Consider the following 22,155-nt stretch of genomic DNA (forward strand, 5'->3'; position numbering starts at 1 on the left):
CTCATAATAGTCATAATATCATTTTCTGTGTATTACAGCAATGTGATGCATGGCATGAGCATCAGCTCCAAACTGAAACTCCCACTGTGTCTCAGTGTACAAGCTATATTAAGGTCTGTAAACATGTGGTCAACATAATTTGAGTGCCATGTTTTCTAGAATAATTATTTTCTTACATGAGTCAAATATGTCATATGACATTTGGAAAAAATGACCAGTCTTAAACTGTAAAAACATTTACTGCACATTTCTTTCAGTTGTGTTGCCTAAAGTACCTTGTTTATGAGATACATTTTATGTGAGAAATGAGTAATACGTATGTATTGATTAGATGAGGGCAGCATTCTAGCTAATGGTGGAATCATTTTTAAAATTGAATTTAGTCATGTCTGTATATAAATAGATGCTGCAGATGTGTAGCAGTGCATCACAGACTGGAGGATAAGATCATCTTTGCTGCAGGAGTGACACAATGCAGACATTTTATAATCTCTCTCTCTTTTCTCACCTGTTACAACCCAATTCGTCTTTAGCTGCACATGTAAAAAGCCTTGAAGCTTTTGCAAACCACTCACATCACAAGGTGTTTTGTGCTAAAGATCACTATTGATTGAACTCTTGGCATGAATCGTACATTAGCCTATTAGTTTTTGTGCATTGTGGAAAACCTACCAGCTTTACCCATTTAACAATAGCAGAACCAAACACGCAAGTGCATATCTGCATTTTGTTGCACAGGTTGTCATCTCAGAAGTAAGACATCTCCTCAGCAACTGTGGGAAGTTATGGGAATACCAACCTTTGCACTAGTCTGTAAAAACATGCACTTTATAGGGCTGAAATATATTGCACCATAAAAAAGGGTGAACTGTGAAGCATAAAACTAGCCTATAGTTCAATATCTGTAAAATTACAGGAAATTATTACAACGGAATATATAAAAAGAAAAATGAATTTTGTGTTTTTGCTAAGGTAACACTGTGGAGTAATAGTTACAAAGTTCAAATACCAGCCTGCATCAGATTATGGAATTGGCCATGGAAAATAGATGGTGTGTTTTTTTTTTGTTTGTTTGTTTTTTTTTTGTTTTGTTTTGTTTTGTTTTTTTTTTTTTGTTTTTTGTTTTTTTCCCATCTTGGGCTCTGCTGCTGTGTTTATAGGTATTCCTTTCAGTGTGGATTGCACTGATCTTTATCATCAGTCTTATTGTTTCCTATGTTTCTCTCTGCCTAGATAAATGAGCTAAGCCATGTTCAGATCCCCATCATGCTCATGCCAGATGACTTCAAGGCCTATTCTAAGATCAAAGTGGACAACCACCTCTTCAACAAGTGAGTTTTTTGAGTGTATTTTTTGATTTCATTTTGATTTACATGGATATATAGATACATTTTTTTTTTAGAACCCACATCTCACAAATTTGTCACTTGTCTGATTTCTTGATGTGTGTGTGTGTGTGTGTGTGTGTGTGTGTGTGTGTGTGTGTGTGTGTGGGTGTGTGTGTGTGTGTGTGTGTGTGTGTGTGTGTGTGTGTGTGTGTGTGTGTGTGTGTGTGTACACAGGGAGAACATGCCAAGCCATTTCAAGTTTAAGGAGTACTGTCCTCTGGTGTTTAGAAACCTCAGAGAGAGGTTTGGCATCGATGATCAGGATTTCTCGGTATGCAGATACTGATGCTATCACAAATGACAATCAAACCTAGCAAACACTACTTTATTTTGTCATCTTTCTACCCCTTGATTGGTGTGAATAAGAAAGTAAAAGGAAATACGTTACCCTTAAATGTACTTTAGTCTGATGTACCTAATAAATGCAGTCGCATAACACAGTGAAATAAACTATTCCAACACAAATGTTAGCACACCCTTAAGTAGTGAACTGTTGATCTTTTTCACTTTATACTTCTCTCCTTTGTTTCAGCCTTTCCACTCATTATTTTCCGAGCAAATCCCCATTCCCAATACAATCAGTGAGTTAGCAGTATTCAGAGGTCATTGCGTCCCAGCTCAGTGCAGCTGTCCTTCTCACGTTTACATTAGGGTTCAGCTGGCTGCAGTGAGTGGGGAGTTAGAAGTGTTAAGACACTGGCCACTGCAAAAGAATGTATCAGCTTCACTACTTTCCTATACAAGGCACTAGTCATATTGTGGACAAAATGCATACTGGTTTGTCCATTTTCTTTTTGCCTGTGCTTTAAAACCAGCCTGCTAATATTGTTTATAATCACCTTGATAATAGTCCTCATTTCAGCCAGTGGGTACCACCAGCTGCAGCTGTGCTCTTTTGATGACATGCAACACTAACCATTAGTTTTAATGAGCAATGCTAGCAGTATTAGATTAAATTTTCAGGGAGTAACTGAAGTCCAAATAAATTAACCCTTTTCCCTGTATTATAATAAAAGCATGGTAGGGAAATGACTAACTAAAACAAAAACATTATGATATCACTTTGAAAGCCTTTAATCTATGGCAGCCTAGGGCTAAGGGCCTCTTAAACATTGTCAGCCTGCCATAAAGCACTTAAATCTTCCACAGGGCCCTGGATTTGTAGGTTGGCCTCTTAGTGCTCATGCTTTTAGGAACCTTGAGAAACAAAACTGCAACCAATTTTTATTTCTGCTTAGTTAGTTCTCACTTTGCAATATAAGCAAATGATGCTAAAGAGAAGAGAGTTAACTAAAGACAGGAATCACGAACTGGAGAATGAGGAATTGAGCCAGTGGTGTTGGATCGTGTTACCTTTGAGCTTCATAGTCTGTGAAGCAGCTGTGCCTCTGTGCAGCTTTGGAGAGGCAGCTTCCATAGGGGTCAGGAGTGCAAGTGTTAAGACTGGAGATTGGAAGGTAGTCAGAAATGTAGAAGATAGCGCTAGGATATGTTGAATTGTGAGCTTAATTTAAATACACTGGACAAGTGGCTCTGTCAACCATCCAACCAACTGAGAAAATGTAATTTCACCACTGTTTGAGGGGACAGTATGGGTAACTCTTCAAAAACACTTTCTATATTTAGTGAAACAGACCATTTGAAAAAAAATACAAAGACATTAGACTGACTTACTTATCTGAAGGCAATGATTTTTGAAAAGCAAAGAAGACAAACTGATAGTTGTTGTTTCCATTGAGTCTTTTGTCTGTATGTTTGCAGAACTCTCTGACACGTAGTGCTCCCTTAAACAGTGAAGCCCAGGGACGGAGTGGGGCCCGTTTCCACACCTCTTACGACAAACGCTACGTCATCAAGACCATAAGCAGTGAGGATGTGGCAGAGATGCATAACATTCTAAAGAAATACCATCAGGTAATAACAGCCTCTCTTATAACAGTATATGCAAATGATGGGCTCTCTGAAACTGTCAGACACTTGAAATTGCATGAAATTGCACTCTCTGAAACTGTCAGAGAGCCCTCAGAGTATCTCTTAAATTTTAGAATATCTTAGGACATCTTCTTATTTTTGTATGCTCCTTGAATATCTCATTCTGTGAAGGAACATGTTTTAAGTAGGACTTCAATATAAACACACATACAGAATTTTAATATCCATACACATGCTTTTTCTCATCTTTCATTATGAATTGGCAGCACCTGCATCACATACATTTGCCTGGTGATGTATTAATTATACAGTTGTACAACTTTTGCTGTGCATATTGATTTTGGATTGGTCATGCAATTTCAAGTGTCAGTGTGCGTCCATTGATATTTGATGTTGTTCTGTTTTGGTAGTTCATTGTGGAGTGCCACGGCAATACACTGTTGCCTCAGTTTCTGGGGATGTACCGACTTACCGTGGATGGAGATGAAACCTATATGATTGTTACACGCAATGTCTTCTCTCATCGCCTTTCCGTCTACAAAAAATATGATCTCAAGGTATGAGGGGAAAACACATCATGAAAAAATAACACAGGTATAGGAAAATTGATCACAAATGTCAAAAGAAATTATGAAAATCTAAATCTACACTACAGCAGTCCTTTGTTGGCAAAGAAACAAACAAAGTTTTAAGTAATATATGCAATGCTCATAGACACATTGATAAAAAGATAAGAGAAGACAATTTAAGAGTCAAAACTGATTTGTACTCAAAAAACACGATATTCTACCTAGAGCTCAGTAGGTTATTAAATATGACTCTCCCAGATGTGGACAAAGTATGACTGTATGTCTAAATGTTTCAAATATTAGATTGGGTTGATCGGAGACTCCTAAGGGTTTACAATCATATATAAGAAAATAAATGTTATTGTTATTAAAAAACTTTAGTACAGTAGTAATCTCAAAGAAATAAAATATGATACTGTTTATAGGGGTTTTTTTTGTTTGGTTTTTTTGCCTCCCCCCACCCAGAGAAAAGGTGTGAGAAAGTCTGAAACATTGTAAGAGCTCAGAGTGAAGATTAATTCCTTTCCTTGTTTTTTTAGGGTTCCACTGTGGCAAGAGAGGCCAGTGATAAGGAAAAGGTAGAGTCACCTGTCCTAAGCCGGGATCCACCGTTAATCATATCCACACCAATTTACACTTCAGCACACTTCCTACCCAGGACAATGTGCTTTAATCAAACAATAATAACACTAATATGTAAACATTTTTCAAAAAACATAAGAATTAACTCAGTGAATTTGAAAGTACATTAAACAAATGTATCAAACACTGCAACAGTGTAAAATATGTCATTAATTGGCAAACAAAAAACAATTTTATCCACACCGGCAGCATGTTTTGAAAGTGTCTCATCTGTATATCAGGCATCTGTTAATCATCTGTCTCTCTACTGAAGCGCTACAATCAACACAGACACCATATTGCTGCATGTCAACACATAAGCCACTTTTTCACGCTCCAGGACTTTTTTCCTTCTGCATTTTAGTAAAGCTGTCTTTCAATTTCTACATATTGTAGAGGGAATAAAACAAGAGAATAAGTAAAGATAGACAATACCAGTATTTTCTTGTATTTCTCTCAAGCACAGCTTATTTGAAAACTTTTTTCATTGCAAGATTGCTGTCTGTTCAGCACATCAGGAGGTGCATTACTGAAAGCACATCTGCTTCTGCTGACAACAGCAATCAGACTAGGTGTGGATTGAACAGATGGACACATGTACTGCTAACATCTTGATTCTGATTTCATATATGCATAAACGACAATTAAAAATGGTCAGGAACTGGAAGATACTGTTTTACACTAAACACGAAACATTGAATTTTCTTTAATTCTTTCAGTCTGTTACTCTGACTGAATTCCGTGTCCATTAAAAAGCCATGTGAACAATTAGAGATTGTGAGACCATTGTTTTTAATAACCAACATAGCATCAAACAATTCAGGGATTATCATCATCATCCAGATGGTCCAGCTAACAGAATTTTGGCATCAGCTTTTGTTTCCCATTAGGTAAAGATGACAGTAGCCAATATCCATCTACTTCAGTTAGCACCTACTTCATCACCCCATTCCGTTTTAGCCCCTGCATGCTTTTTTAAAAAATATTTTAATATGCTATATTGCCTTCCAACCTCGCTTATGCTGTTCCATCCGTTCCCCTGCTTGCTGTCTGTGTGTGAAAGATTGATGGTTGTGTGTGATATTCTGGGTATCTTTTGGGTTGAGTTTTACTCAAAAATATAATGTCATGATTTTGAGTAGCCCTGTGTATTATATGTTTCTATGTGTCTGTGTGTCTGTGTGTCTGTGTGTGTGTGTGTGCGTGCGTGCGTGCGTGCGTGTATGTGTGTATTAGAGAGAAAGAGCACTATATATAGGCAAGTATTTAAAGGTGGATATTTGTTGTTAGATCCTTGCTGTTTTGAGTTCCTGGCTTTGGCGGCTTTGCAGAGAGTCATCTTTCAGAAACGAATTGTGTTGCTGAAATTGTGAAAGACCTGATGGCCTGATGGTACACTGTGTCATGTTAAAATGGAATTAGCTAACAATTTGCATTTATATTTTTAGTATCTATACATGTCATTGAAAGTATAGTAAACAAATGTGTCAAACACTGCAACAGTGTAAAATACCACATCATCAAAAGTCTTAGTCTGGAGTTCTGAAAGCTGACAGTTTCCTGGAACACTTTGACTTTGGAGAATTATTAATTTCACCTGCCAGCTTAGCAATATTGAAAGGGAATAGTTATCCAAAGTGATTTTTTTTTCCTCTTTGCATGACTCCACATGTTGCTTTAGTTTAGCAACAATTTTGACCTAGAGGTGTTTGAAATTTCCACCAGGTTTTACAGGGACTTATGCCTGAGGCACCGTGCAGTGAGGCACGGACAACCTCAAGGAATCCCCCAAACTAAATATAGCTCACTGTGAATGGAAGAACAACCAAAACAATTCTGGGGTTAGAACAGATGAGTGGAAACACAAGGCAGCTGAGGATTTAATGTGAGCCACTGTATGACCTTTGTCTGTCTTCAGCTCAGCTGTGTGTGAAACGCCATTTACAGCAAGTGAGAATAAGAAGCAAAAGGATACATTTGCATAGTTAACGAATTAAATAATTTTTCATCACTGCCTGTTTCAGCTTTAGCGTTGATTAGGGCACGCATTTGCCATAGCATTATTTTGACAGCCTATCTGTCCAGAGTTTTATTTATTTTTGGCAGAGATCTTTTATTGATGATAACAGATGAGATATCCCAGGACTTTCAGTTGGGTTAAGGTCAGGACTCACATGTGAAAATGATTCTTCATTCTCCCATAACCAGTCTTTCATAATTTGACCCTTATGATTCTTTGTTGCCCTGGAACATGCCTGTGCCATAAGGGAAGAAAAAAAAAGATTGTCATTGATGGGATGGCCTGGTCCTTCAGCACATACAGGTAACCAGCTCATGTCATTATATTGCCACATATTGTTGCTGAGCGTCAACCTGACCAACTGAGGCAACCCCAGATCATAACACTGTCTGAGGCTTTTTGAGTGAGCACTTGGCATGAAGGGAGCATTGCTTCATGCACTCCCCTTCTTTATCCTGACAGACATGCTGATCTCTCAATCATAAATACCATTATATGTACACACTTATACAGACATGCTTAAATTAACCTACAGTTAGCCTCTACAAGTGTTTAGTGGTTATGAATAGATGCTTCTTTTAAATAATTAAATAATTCTTTAGTTGATATAAGAACATTACACTAGTGAATGTTCTCATTCATAAAATGAAGTGAATGGAATGAAGAGTCCATGATGTCCTATGAAAGAGTAAAATCATGCTCTGTTCAGAAAGTACAGTGTGTGTGTTTTAAAAAATAAAATGCTCCATATACACAAACAACAAGCACGGCACAGTTATGTCCTAATTGCATGACTGTTTTCCTATCATGCATGTGTGTGCATGATATATGATGATTTTCTGCATCATTTTGAAGTTCATTTATTTCTAACAGATTCCAATGCGTATGAGCTGTCATTTTGTTGCATGTTGTGGACATGTTCTGTTCTACATATGACATGTATTTTATTTTCATTAAATAAAATAGTTGCTACATTTGTGGTACTTGTGGCTGCTGTTTAACAGCAGTTCTTGGTTTTCTGACATATTTTTAGGAACAGCATTTTACCAAACATATTCAGTAGAATATGGCATGGCAGCAGAACCTGAACTAGATAAATTTGATGTTACTTAAGCCTATCATATCATACTGTCTAAACTGTATCTTACTTTGTGGTTAATCACAAAAACTTGCCTATGACCTAGTTAGGACATTGACTCACAATTTTGCAAACATAGCTGTAGGTGATTTCTTGCAACTGCAGCATTGTTGTGGTTTTTTTCTAAGTTATAAAAGAGCTACTGGTCCTTGGTTTGTTATACCCCCTTTGTCTCCACTAGTGTCTGCTCAACAGCCCTTGGTTACAGTTGAGTGTTATTGTTTATTCTCCTCTTTTTCTCCTCATACCAGCAATGGCTGGCTTCTTATGGTTTTAAAACACCAGGCTGACTGAGTGTGAATTGACTTGATATTTTATTAGTAGCCTATTATACAGTACTCTAAGCTTGTAAAAATAGGACCATACCTATAAAGATGGTAGGATACAAGCTTATAATAGAATGAAAGTTAGGTTACAGTTTGCTTCTTTTGCTTAATTCTAGCTCTTGGTATCCATAAAAGTAGTGTTGCTAGTCCACTGCCTTTCTCTACCAGTCATTTATCCCACGAGACAATCGTAATACCTGCTTTGTGATTGGATGACCTTTTTGGACACAGATATACACTTTTGTGACCCAGACTAAGAATTTTACACATCTATAGCAGTCATAGGGATATTTTGCATTGGTGCACTTTCAACCCTTTCAGTCAGTTTGAGAAAGCAACTGTTCTGTTAAATTTTTAAACACTTTGCCTTTACTTCCAACTTCCTTCCTCCATTCCTGTCTCCTTTCTTCTCTCCTCTCCTCCACCCCTACCATTCCTCCCTCACTCCCCTTTTTCTAGCAGCCACCCCTACCAGAGGATGTGCCCCCACGGCCCAAATCTGGTAACGTTCAGCAAAGGCTGCAAACACTGCGGATTGCCACACGCTTTTACTGCGCCATGAAACACGTAAGAGATGTAAGAGAACCAGGGCTTGTATATCAGGCATGATCTGTTAAACCAATCGTATTTTATTATTTTTTGTGCTACCAAGCATTTTTGTTACATCGTTTCTCACGGCTGATACAGTTATTTCAAGGACATTTTTTTGCCCACTTTACATTTAGAGTAACTTGCAAGTTCAGTGTTAGTTTTGCCAGATGGTCTTTCTGAAACACTGAATAGCTAGAGGTGTAAGAGTAAGGTGGTGGTATGGATGGAAAGTACAGACTGCATGGATTTAAAAAAAAAAAAAAAAAAAAAGGAAACGCAGATGAAAAGAGAAAATACATACTTGCTGATTGTGATTAAATTTATGGATGTTACACATAAGCGTACTCTGTTCTGCATTATAAATTGATAAACAGCTTATATAACTAATTTGTGCACACTAACCACAGCCGAATAAAAGGCTCTAAATATTTTGATTCATCTTGTAAACCACTGAATAACAGTTACTGATGATAAGAAAGATAATATACTGTGGCTTGCATTAAGGATCCTGAGATAATAAACATTAATTAGTAAATGATAATAAATATCAGTATTGTTTGCATCCTTAAGTGAGTAGAACAATAGCTGTTTCTCTGTTTCATTTTAATTTGGGGACACTTCTCCTTTTGTTCCTCAAAATCAGTTGGGTATATCATACCCATAATTCACGCATCATACCGTTTTGCGAGGGTCATCAACAACCCACTCTTTCTACTTCTAACCTGTCTTTCTGTTTTTCTACCTCAATATAGTGCACCACTTAAGAATCAGCCACATTTTACTGAAATTATTATAATGAAGAAAATCAATAACAAGCCAATTAGAAAGATGAGTTGTACTGGCTAACAGGACTTTTGCATGGAAAGACAGTTGAAAATAAATTTGTAGAAAGATGGATGAATGTAAGAGCTGAGGTGTTGGTTTAGGTAACTGGCCTGTTAAAGACTTTCAGACGATGTTCACTCTTTGCAGTCAGCCTTGCGTTGCATCCTTAAATACTTTCTAGCTCTGATCTGTATTTGATCTACCAAGTCGTTCATCTCATATTGTAAATTGGAAATTGATGTCTATGTATATATGCCTAAATATCCTTTTTGTGTGAAGTGTTCCTGTGTTACTCAGTGTAAAGCTGTTTTCTCTATGTGTATGTATGTGTGTCAGTGTGTGCTGTCCGAGCTCATTCTAGTGCTGTTAGGTGTTGCTGCTCCTCTTCTGCTGCCATAGAAACACTGTAGTTGCTAAACTGCTGCTGCTGCCCTGATACTTCATTTCCTGCTCTCTTTTTCCCCTCAGTGACTCTGAACTAGGCCCCAACCCTCATCACATGAAATCTCCTCCTCCTACAGGCTACTGGTAGTTTTGCTGCATCCTAGTTTAGAAGAATGTTAATCCCAGTAGATAGGTACTTAACTAGGTAACTTTATTCTGCTTGTAAGATTAGTAATGGTAATCAATTCTAAAGATACAATAGCTGTATAGGATTATAAAACAGGGTTTGTATTGGATACAAATCACAGTCCAGTTTCTAAAAAGCATTTTACAATATTAGTATAATTTGTCTCTTTGTGGAGAATATATTTTGCAGTCAAACTGTTAAGAATATATGCTTTTCGGAGTCCCACCCAATGTCATTAAACATCCTTATATTTATGTCATGAAGTGTATAGTTCTACCAGGAGCATTTATTGAACTATCCAAACTTATGTGCAATGTGTCACAAAAAATTCCCTGTATTTCATGATGCTAAGTCATAGGTGCAAAAAACATTTCACTGTAAACCACATGAAAAACATGCAAATGGATGCATCGTATGAGCATGCTGCATCTACTGTTTTACACAGTCAAATCATTTACCTTGAAAATAAGTCGGCCTTATTTTGGGCAGACCACCTGTACTTCATCAACTTATTTCACCACTGATTTATATTGTGTTTGACTGAATCACACAGGCATATCTAACAAACCACAGGCTCAAAGCCACATAACAGGGTATTTCAAAAATCAGGATAATATACATGGTGTAGACTGGAGTCATTCCTAGGATCAAAGTAAATATTTGTGCTAATGCATTTTGAAATACCCTAATTCTCATTGTTGAAAAAGACAGTGGTGCTCTATCCTTCTAGGAGCAGTTCTATGTAAAAACATATACTGAACTTTTAATTTTTTCTGTCGGGGGAAAGGCCAAAAAACATTTGTGCTGGTTTTACTGCTACCTTTCTTTTTGTTCAATTTTTCACCTTTAAGTCAAATATCTTATAGATAATGTAAATATTTCTTTAGGTTTCAAATTCTGTTTGATGGGATGAATTGATATTTATTACTCATTCATCCATTTTCTGTTGCTTAATCTGGAGCCAAGTTGCAGGGACAGCTGATTCAGCAAGGTAATCCAGATGTCCCTCTCATCATAAACACTTCCTATCTCCTCCTGGGGGATTCCAGACTAGAGGAGGACATGTACTCTGTCCTGGGTCTACTCCAGGGCCTCCTGTCAGAAAGCCTCCAATGCAAGCCACACAGGAGGTATCTTAATGAAATGCCTGAACCACTCCACCTGGCTCCTTTCAAGATGAAGGACCAGCAGCTCTACTTTGAGCCTCCTTTGACCTTCAGTAACACTCCAAACTCCATAACGTACCTCTCAGGCTGATTCCAGCCACCCTGTGGAGGAAAGTCGTTTCAGCCACTTTATTTCACAAACTAATTTTTTTTATCTCTATCCAAATCTCATGACTGTATGTGGTGGTTGGAGCATAGATTAACTTGAATATTGAAAGCTTCGTCTTCTGGCTCAGTTTCTTCTTCACCCCAATGGTCCAGTACAATGAAGGTCACTTTCAGATAAAGCCAAAGAACCGCATCTGTGAAAAGCAGACACACTTCTTCCACCAGCTGTACCTTGATGACATCCCCAGTCAGAGTTAGCAGTTCTTCCCCTGCTGACTACAGCCTCAGTAAAGCCCTGCTTCCCCTTCCTGAGTAATTGGATAGTTTGCCAGAACTTCCTTGGGGTCAATCAGAAGTTCTTCATCAGAGCCTTTTCAGACACCGCCCACACAGTTTCAGGAGATGATTGGAAAGCATCCTTCACCACTGGTGTCCTCAATGGAGGATTTGGTGGTGGCCAATTTGAATTGCATGTCCCCAGTCTTCTCCATAATGCATGAGAGGTTCTTCGGGAAGCTAAACACATCACAGACTGGGATTTCAACAGGAAATTCACAAATCCCCCCATTACATGTTTCGGTTTACAACAAAGTGGAGTCTTCTGATCCAGAAACTGGTCCAATATATCACCAGGTGATGATCAATTAACTGCTCTGCTTTCTTGTTCATCCACGTGTCCAAAACATACAGCTGCAGATCTGATGATACGACTTAAAGAATCATAGTCTCAAACCTAAGGTGTTCCCGGTACCATGTATATTTGGACATAATAAAACATAAACCCCCTAAACATTAGGTTTGTTTTAGCCAGTCCAGGACTAGCACAGAAGTTCAATAACAAAACGCCACTTGTTTTCATTCTTCATTCAGTCATTCCCTTAAAGGTTTTACTACCATTGCCCACTTGAGCACTAAAGTCCCAGTTAGGTTCCAGATCCAGTGCTGTGTGGAGGCAACCCAAGTATATCTTATTGATACCAATCCACCTCTTACACAAGCTCTGACTCCCCCCTGCCAGAGAGGTGAGATTCCACATCCCTAGAACCAATCTACAATGCCAAGGAGTGGCACACTTCCTATCCCTGCAGGAGGCAGGCCCACAGGGTCCATTGTTCAAGCCTTACCCTCCAGATACTTTCCATCAAGCTTGCCTTCCAGGTCTGGCTTCAGGAGGCCTGCTTTCTCTAATCTGGGTGAGGAGACACAGGTCTAAAAAGTCCATTTTTTGAAGGTCTGGAAATTACTTTTTTCTGGCGTTCCCATGGGACCTGTTTGCCTTGGGAGATGCTACGAGGGGCTGTTGCCCCCAACAACACAGCTCCCATGATCACCAAGGCACACAAACCCCTTATGCATGTTAAGGTGGTGATTCTTGGACTGAATTTGTTATTTGTATTTATAATTTCTTTCTCAACTTCCAAAAAAGCTGACAGTTGATTAAAGCGTCACAATTCTGTCACATTTTTGCCCAGGTCAGCTAGCTACAGTACCTTGCCTCTGGTTTGTACAGTCTAGTATTGTAGTTTTGACTGTTGTTTGTTGGTCACTGATTTCCAATACCAGGCCAAAGAGCTGCCCACCTACAAGGACAATGACTTCATCAATGATGGGCAGAAAATCTACATTGACGAGGAAAACAAGAAAATGTTCCTGGAGAAGCTTAGGAAAGATGTGGAGGTATGTATTAACAAGTAGAAATCACTGAAAATGTATCTCTGTTAGCTCAGTATGAGCAAATCAAATTTTTGGCTTGACTCACTATGCATTGAATTGTATACATTGGCTTCAGAGCATATTCAGACCCTTTGAACACTTTCTTGCACAAATGGATAGGAAGTATCTAACTGCCATCTTCAGGTCTCCCCACGGATGTTCTGTGGGGTTTAAGTCCTTGGCTGGGCACTCAAGGATAGTCAGAGATGTGCCCAGAAACCAGATTTCTTGGCTGTTTGCTTTAGGTCAGTGTCATACTGAAAGGTGAACCGTTTCCCCAGCCTAAGGCCATGTGCACTTTGGAGCAGGGTTTCTTCAAGGACATCTCTGTATTTTTTGCCATATTTGATTGTAGATATAGTATTGAGCAGGTGGTGAGCAGTATCTAATGTTCACTAGAGTTCTGCTGGAATGTTAACATTTTTGTCTCATCGCTCCAGCAGCTCTTTTTACTCATGCTCTCCTTTAAATGCTGCTTGACAAACTGTCAGTGTGTTGGGTTCTACCACTTTGCCAAAAAGTGTTGAGAGAGATGTGCTGCTGAGATAGTTCAGTGTTCCAGCAGATTGTTACATCTCTACAGAGCACTTCTGAAGCTCTACTAAACATGGGGTTCATGTGAGATTGTAGAATTTTTGTTCTTGTAGACTGACAAAGGTCTTTCTTCTTAGATTACTAAGTTTAGGTGGACAGCCAACTTAGACTCTTAGTTCCAGACCTATTGCATTCTGCTATTATTGAGGGACCTGTGCTCCTGCGAACACTCAAAAGCTTTTGAAACAGAGGTCTAGTGACAGGTAATTGGACTTTTTTTCTTGACATGTAACATGAATTGTGACACCTTATATAGACAATTCTGTAGCTTTCTAAGCTATGTTTGGCCATTTCAGTTTACCACAGGTGGACTTACATTCAGGTTCAGGGCATAACTCAGGGAAAATTAAAGTCAACAGATTGCACTTAACATTGTGGAGAGCCAGAGCAAAGGGTAGGAATGTTGTTCTAAATCAGAGATTTAGGTTTTTAACACATTTTCACTCTGTTGTTGTGGGTTATTGAGTGTACAATACAAAGCAGAAGTTGTTGGTGTAGTTGAAGATGTATTATCCAATTAAAATGAAATGTTCAACACAAAAAAGTACAAGTAGTGAAAGCCTCTGAATACTTTCTGAAGCCACTGTATGTGACAAGGAGTAGCTGTTTAGATATTTTGCTAGTTGTACTCATACTTTTTCTTTATCGCTACTCTTTCCAATCTCCCTCTGCCTTAAACCAACGTCTGCCATCTCCACACTTGCCTTTATTTACTCTAATGTCCCACCTTCATCAACTGTCATTAGTTTCTGGCCCAGCTGAAGCTCATGGACTACAGTTTGCTGGTGGGAATTCACGACGTGGAGCGAGCCGAGCAAGAGGAGGTGGAGAGCGAGGATAATGAGGCCGAAGAGGAGGGGGAGAGTGACGGAGGGGGTGTTGGGACACCTCCTGACAGCCCCAGCAACACACTGGACAGCACCAAGCCTTTGCCACCTGGAGAGTTTGATCCTGCCATTGATGTCTATGCCATCAAAAGCAATGATAGTGAGTATCCATCTACATGTGCTTGTCAGCCTCAGAATTCATGATAAATATTACTCTGGCATTGTGAGGGTTATATTTAACTAAATAAATAAAAAATGTTCTTTGTTATAGCATTTTGGGGGGGGCATATTTACCCCCCCAAACTGGAACCGTACCTTTTGTGGTGACGCAAAAAATTGGTGCAAATCTCCTCCACTGAATGACTAGTCTTAAGGGAGTTATGACTACATCTACATTACGCATGTTAATTTATGCAATGACATGGTTCCACACTATTTCGGCTTATTCCTGCATTTATCTCCAAAACACCAAAATAGTTCATTCTCCTCCTGCTGCACATGCATTGAGCACAGACATACAAGTCACAAAATTGCAAAGAAGGAACAGTATATTATTTCTGTTTCCTCTGACCATTGTTTATAGCAAGCAGACTGCAAGAATTACATTTTTACACTGAAAGAAGAATTTCAGATGAGGTTTGGGATTATGGCTTTACAATCCTCTGGACAGAACATTGTCTGGAAAAATCATAATGGACTTCTTCGTTTGGAAGAGCAATGAAGTAAATCTACTTTCAGAGCCTTCTTTCTCTTCTGGCCTAAGTTCAAGAAACCAAATAAATGGCATTCATCAGTCACCATCTGTTTGGTCAGAAAACAGTGGTTTCCCCATACACAGTGTCATTTTTGAAAAGCTCCATTTTCGGACAGGAAAAATGCCATTTTAAGCTAGACAAACATCCAACATGGGGAGAAAAAAAATGCAATTACTGATTTACCTAACTTACTGTAGACCTGGTATGAGCAGTTTATCAAACAGCTGAGCAAGCAGAACACAAACTTGAAGAAATGTGACGTCTTTGCCTATTTGCATGCAGTCACCTCAGTGAAGTCCCCTTTTCACTTCTTAACCAGTAGTCTATACACCATGCTTATGGTCCTACTGGAGACACAACAATGCTGATGTTTAACCAATCACATGTGAACTTGCCTTCAAAGCATGCAGAGGGGACCCCCAGAATAACGAGTCTGAATGTTTGTGTTTTGTGTAAAAAACTGAATTTTATCCATTGTAAATGAAACCTAAAATAAAATAAAAGTGTGCAGAAAGTAAAAAAGTCTGAATCCTCTTTGAACCAACTGTAAATACAGCACTGAGAGCTCCCCCTACTGGGTTGTCACTTTAATGCCACATGTCAAACCTGCTCCTGTCAAAAATGTTTCAAGGATTGTCAAATGTATTTAACAGTACCTGGTGGCACAGTGCATTCAGTCATTCAAGATGTCTTTGTTTTAAACTCAAGGTGCTCCCAGGAAGGAGATTTACTTCATGGCAGTTATAGACATCCTGCAGCATTATGATGCCAAGAAGAAAGCTGCGCATGCTGCTAAGACTGTGAAACATGGGGTATGTAGCTAAATACAAGTACTATTTAAACTGTTTTAGAAATAATAATATGTAGAAAAATATATGGTGAATATCATTTTTCTGTGTCCCCCTGAAGGCTGGAGCGGAGATATCCACAGTGAACCCAGAGCAGTACTCCAAGAGGTTTTACGATTTCATTACCACTATCTTGTCATAGCCTCCAGGAGCAACATGGGGCACTGAGGCACATGGGAAAATGGGAGCAAGTGGGTAGTAGGGTAGAGAAATGACAGCAAGAAATCCATCACGAGGCTGAATTAATAGGGTGTTGTTGATGGGTTTTTTTTTTTTTTATCACTCTCTCTTACCCATTCTCCTCATTCTCTCTTTGAGTGGGGTGCCATGCTCTGCAGCTAAAAAAAATCATTCGTTTACATTTAATTTCTCCTCTGTTGAATTTTGTTCATGTGTTACTTTGGATCATAAGGGTGTTAAAAGCAAATGTCCAAGTTGTTACATTTTTTTACATAATTTTTTGTTTTTGGTTGGTTATGTGGGAGTATAGCTTATTTAATTGCTTCTAACACAACATTCAACACCCTGCTTTTTTACATTTGTATTTGCCTTTCATTTTCAAGGGGAGGTTGGAAAGATTATATTGTGATGTAGTGTGAGTCAAGGGGAGTACAGAGGATCAGATTAGGATAAGTCTGTTTTACAAAAAGCAGGCTGGAGTTAGATGTAAAGAGGAAGTTTATGTTGAGCCTTGTCTAATGCAAATGCTTCACTTCAGGAAGTGAGACCAGTCTTCCAATAGGCCAACAACCAGACCACCACCCAAATACTATACCAATACTCAACCAGGCAAAGTTTTTAATTCACAAAGTTCCTCCTGCATCACTCACCATTTAGATTCCTCTACTCTCACTGTACTGTTGTATACAGTTGAAGAATTGAGCTTTTGATTTTTTTTTTCCTTGTGCCACAACCTCAAACCAGTTCACTTGTTGCAATAAGTCATATTGGCTGTGTTGCCTTCACTCAGTGTTTTTCTTGCGCTTTGTTGTGGTGAAGTGATTAAGAATCATAAGAGACGTTTGAACAAACAGTTTTGTTGTCATGTATTGCATTCACTCTAAATATGTTGGACTTTGTTTAGTGGCCATGGTGTCTGTTTCTGCTACAGGTAATAACAGATATTTTGTGTGGCTGTAGTGATTGAGGAAGTCACTCCTGGTGTGTCTTTGTATGGGGAGTCAGATTGAAATGTTAGAACCCCTTTACTTTCTGATGCCATCAACACTTTATCAGTAAAATGAAAGAAATGTTGCACTTTTGTTGCTCGAGGTTAGAAGCTCCTGTTCTGTTACATGTGCTGCAACATAGAAGAAAAGGAGCTCTGTCCCTTGGAATTGAATCTTAGAAGCCTGAATTCAAATCCTTTCACCTGCACCAATAATCACCGGGGGACTACTAAGAAGGGTTCACTGGGGAGAATTTAATGCGATATTACATGGGAAACATGACCAATTTAAGTTTACAGTGCTTTTGTAAACATATTAGAAGTGCCCTGTGGTCTTGTGGTAGTCGGTTTTGGGACTAGTGTGACTGTGCTCTTATGTTCAGGGCAGACAGAAGACAGTTTACCTCCAGTATCATATAAGCACACACCCAGTGATGTGTGTGTGTGTGTGTGTGTGTGTGTGTGTGTGTGTGTGTGTGTGTGTGTGTGTGTGTGTGTGTGTGTGTGTGTGTGTGTGTGTGTGTGTGTGTGTGTGTGTGTGTGTGTGCGCGCACGTGCGTGCGTGCGTGTGCATTTGTCAGTGTTATAAAGTTGTCAAGGTGGGAAAGAAAGGGGAGGTGATAGAGTAGCTGCAGATGTAAAGATGTGTTATTAAGTCATTAATACCAACAGCATTGTTCTGTTCTTTAACCTGTGCTGTGAGTCTGTTATTTGTAGTTGTGTTGTTATTCTTGACATTTTTTAAAGGTGGTATATCTGTCTTTGAATTTGGCAGGTAAAAATAATTGATGTTTCGTAATTGATGTTTTGTTTCCGTTCCTGTTTTTTTTTTTTTTTTTTGGTTTTAGTTTATATATATATATATATATATATATACATACATATATATTTTGCACAAGAGGAAAGGAACCAAATGTTACAAATCTGATCCCAATTACTTCATATGGTCTTAAGGAAAATGCAATATACTTGTATGTAAGTGACAAACGTTGTTACAAGTGTGATATTGTGTGTCACCTCTATAAAAGTGACTATTGACTATTCTGACCCATGTGATAAGCGTCCATCATAATATGTTTGTTTAGATATCAAAGATTATATTGACAGTTATATTTTTACATTGGATTTTTGCCATGAAATACGGTTGTATTTAAAAAGGAGCCACTCTTGGGAATGAATGATGGTGCTGTGGTAAATGAAGAATAATACTGCTTGAATTTAAACAATGCTTAATATAGGTGTACTTAAAAATGTTATACAAAATTGCATGTCCCCTTTATGTTGTGTTGTTGGCTGTTCAGGTTCTCTTTGTGTCCCTCCACTTTAGCTAATAGTCCCTAACACGCTTTAACTGTTTTTTGTTATATACACTGTGCAAGATGTGTGCCTTTATACTCCAAAATTATTTAATTTTGTATTTTATAATCTTTTTTTAAACAAAGGTAAAGGTTATATTATTAATAGGGTGTTTACTTGCAATATTTCCAACTTTATTTTTAAACCCCTGCTCAACCTTTTTTCACACCTCTGCAATTACAGCTGTTCATGTTATTCAGTCAGTTAAACAAAACTGCTTGTGTTTTTAACCAACAAAAATGGTGAATATCAGTCTTAAATTTTAAGATAGTGGATTGTATTCACTTCTGGAAATTCAGATCCACCTTTCTGATTATTCAGTCTGTACAGGCATCCCTTTCTTCATACTCAGACTGGATGCGTTGATATTAACCTCTTCTTCGTTCACACTGGTCCTGCCTTTATAGAGAACATTCTGTCTGGACGTGCATGGTGGAGTGTGTCGTGATTGTGTTTGTCATGCTCTTTCTTGCTAACTGACAGCTTCCTTCTCCTCAGGAGTCTATATGCATCCCCTTGACATTTACCCACTGACCACAGATGCAGTCACATTTCAGGAATGTGGTTTAAGTGTTTGTCCAAACTTTCATTACCTTGTGTACCTTCTGTAATCAATTAATGTCCTCTGTTATGTTCTGTGTTGTGTTTCTTCCTCCACCTATTTGTGTAATGCACATCACCTGCTTGTTATCAGGGAGGTTTTTAGCTCATAGTTTATCATGAGTCATTGGATAGTTAATATTTGTGTTTATCTGTAAATGGGCTGTTTTGTTTCTATTGTCTTCTAGCTCACATAGGTTGTCATAAAGAAAACAAGGAATATGGGAACACAGTCAACTTTTAGTCTGCTTTTCTCTGTTTAGCCCTGGAGGCTTCCTTTGTGCAGACATTAGCAAGTGTAGAAAACAGAGCAGTGCATGCTGGGAGAGTGAGTATTTTTCTGTTTTGTTTTAGGCATAATAACTCTGGCTTTCTGTAATGAAGACTATGCTGCACTTTGACAGATTCAAATGAAAGACAATAATAACACAGATCCCCTGCTGTATTCTGAAATGAACAAGTCCTCACCTTTGTTGACTTCTTTGATTCCCTCACTCTCATGAATGAGCTTCACCCATTAACCACACCCAGCACTGCTGTCACCCCCAACGTGCCAAAAGCACCTTTCAGCAGTCAGAACTACCCCATATGAGCTTGAAGAACATTGTGTATTGAGTGATGGGTCTGTTTGACTTAAATATGTGTTGTTGTTTTTTTGTTTTTTTTACTGGGAGATGGAATAAGGTGTGTATTACTCATATTAACAAGTCAAAGACGACAAACTGCACTGTGTTCATTTGGTTTAAGAGTTAAGGGATCATTAGTTTGTTGAGTATGTTAAAGTTTTCTTTGGAAAAAAAGGAAAAAAAATCTGTTCAGTGAAAATGATTAAAAGTAGTTTATTTTGCCTGTAGAAAACTGGGATAGGCTCCAGCAGATCCCTGTGAATAGTGGGTATAGTGGGTAGAGATAATGGATGAATGATGCTATAGACATCACCAGACTCTAGGCCAGGAAACATCCCCTCTGCAGAATGAGCTTTGGCCTAGCATCAGCCCAAAGTCCTTTTAGACTTTTTCTCAAACACTTGCATTGGTTGACATTAACGCGTGTGAGTGTTTCTTTATTGCTGTTTGTTCGTTGCTTGTTGGTGAGAGTTCCCTTTCAGTGACACAGAGGCCAAAATGATGATGTATGTTTATTGTTCTTCACATTTAATGATGGTAATAATAATACACTTCATTCCATAACCCTTCACTTAAACCAATTAAAGCACTTGTTCTGCTTAACTCAGTCTATCTCTGATGGTTTGTTCATTGTTGTTAATAATCTTCCGCCTGTATTCATTCCTTCGTTGTTGCGTTTCTTTCATCATTTATGGCTGACATGACATGTGACATATTCCACATTCGTTTTAATACTCGGTGTCCGCAAGGAAAATGAGGAAACATAAAATTGCCTTGACATGACCTTTTTATAAGCAGTTAAAAATGATCTGTGCAGGGTTACACGATTTATTTCTTTTTTTCGTTTATGCTAGAAAAAAAACAGACGCATTGTTTTCACGGTTTCTGTGATTATTATTATTAACTGTGTGCATCAGTCCCATTGTAATGTAATGCATTTCACCGGTAAGATACAGATTTAACCGTATTTCTGAGAAAGTTGTTAAACTTCTGCAAATAGAAAGATTAAAATAGTGCTAAATGTTAATACCGCAACCCTGCTTCTTTTTATGGAGCTGATTTGTTTTTTATGAGCAGCCTACATATAAACACAGAAGAGTAGCAGTTATTACCACAGTCAGGTGACTTATACTTTGGGCATTTACGTGTCAAGGTGCCGGTGAAGGACAAATATGGACTTACAGACTTTTTGTGGATTCCTAGTGTACGCTGTTAATTGCATCAAATCTTGCAACACATTTTACAAAGGTTCGTACGTGTAAAGGCATGCTTTGTGGAGCTTCATCTCCGAGGTTAAGTCTGATTTCGTTAGATGCCGTTTCCTGTTGTAAACCAAGCTCGTCAGTTTAAATGTGTAAAAGACGCTGTACGAAAACAGACTAAGACTGGGAAATCAATGAAGTATCTTCATTCCGCTGAAGCTTTTGTCCTTGAACATACTGCATAAAAATAGTTCATATATCCCATGTAAGACTATATGCCATATATCCCCCGTACTTAAGTCTACAGATGTCAAAAAATAAAAAATGTGTTGAAAGCACATCCTGATTAGGCTACTGTTTGGATCTGTAGCTCTCCTTATGCTCTGTAATATTTATTCACACTATTTTCTTTGCTTTTCTTAGTTCTAACGAAATGTTTACTGCAATAGTGAGCACAACATAATTTCATGGCTGTGCTTTTATTAGTCACACACACTATGATTAGAAATATTTTCTTTAATGTGAGAATTAACAAGCAGCTGTTACAGGATGTGACCTGGTTATTTCATAGCTTACTGCATTACACGCATTATGATTTTTAGGTTCATGATATGGATAAACCTCATTTTATTACGTTTCTGTAGTGCTGCGTTTCTCGCTAAATTAAAATTTGCTGTTTTATTATTTTAATTTTAACGAAATATTCACATTTCCATCCAGCACCAGCAAGTTTGAACAGAGAAGAGGCTCCCGTCTTAATAATAGTTGCACAAAAGGTAATCTGTCGTTTTGCAACGGCCTCTGGTTGCGTTAGACTATATAAGTGGGTGGCACAACACCACAGTAAGGTTCAGTCGAGCAAAGTCAAAATGTGGACAAATACTTGTGTTTTCCATCGCGGTGTGTCCTTAATAAGCATTTTTGTTTAGTGCCTCACAAAAGCCGGACTGGGCTGTTTGTTTAGCCCTAGACCTGCGGGCTACGCTCTGTATTGATTTAGTTAGAAAACGCTGATGCAAAAGGAAGAAGATTTCAGCTCTAACTCGCATCCAGTTCTCTATGAATAAAACATGTCAAGAGGACGCGCACTGCAGACAAGACGCCGCAAAAATACGGATATAAGGCGGATATAAAGTGAGATGTTTGAGGGGCAGAGGGTGGTGCCTGCTGCATGTTCTGATGTCCGCTGCGGTGAAAGGACGCTTGGTTGG

The 22,155-nt window shown here is 38.4% G+C and overlaps 1 protein-coding gene across 3 annotated transcripts in view; it reads left to right on the forward strand.

The window, feature by feature from the left end:
* The window catches only part of pip4k2aa (phosphatidylinositol-5-phosphate 4-kinase, type II, alpha a), a 49,179-nt gene that overhangs the window by 11,133 nt on the left and 15,891 nt on the right, over window positions 1-22,155 (forward strand). Inside the window, exons 2-12 of one of the 3 annotated variants that reach the window (XR_003294739.2) lie at window positions 1,234-1,331; window positions 1,563-1,659; window positions 3,150-3,302; window positions 3,731-3,877; window positions 4,429-4,467; window positions 8,457-8,570; window positions 12,819-12,932; window positions 14,309-14,549; window positions 15,853-15,956; window positions 16,054-17,598; window positions 21,804-21,807. Coding sequence is in view for 2 of the 3 variants with exons in the window: in XM_026292053.2 (XP_026147838.1) it covers window positions 1,234-1,331; window positions 1,563-1,659; window positions 3,150-3,302; window positions 3,731-3,877; window positions 4,429-4,467; window positions 8,457-8,570; window positions 12,819-12,932; window positions 14,309-14,549; window positions 15,853-15,956; window positions 16,054-16,134 (1,188 nt within the window). In the remaining variant the exon portion in view is untranslated. Of the gene's footprint in view, window positions 1-1,233; window positions 1,332-1,562; window positions 1,660-3,149; window positions 3,303-3,730; window positions 3,878-4,428; window positions 4,468-8,456; window positions 8,571-12,818; window positions 12,933-14,308; window positions 14,550-15,852; window positions 15,957-16,053; window positions 20,346-21,803; window positions 21,808-22,155 lie in introns of those variants that run through there. The other 2 variants (XM_026292053.2, XM_026292054.2) reach the window with 2 other exon arrangements.

The sequence above is a fragment of the Mastacembelus armatus genome, chromosome 20, assembly GCF_900324485.2.
Source record: "Mastacembelus armatus chromosome 20, fMasArm1.2, whole genome shotgun sequence".
NCBI lineage: Eukaryota > Metazoa > Chordata > Actinopteri > Synbranchiformes > Mastacembelidae > Mastacembelus > Mastacembelus armatus.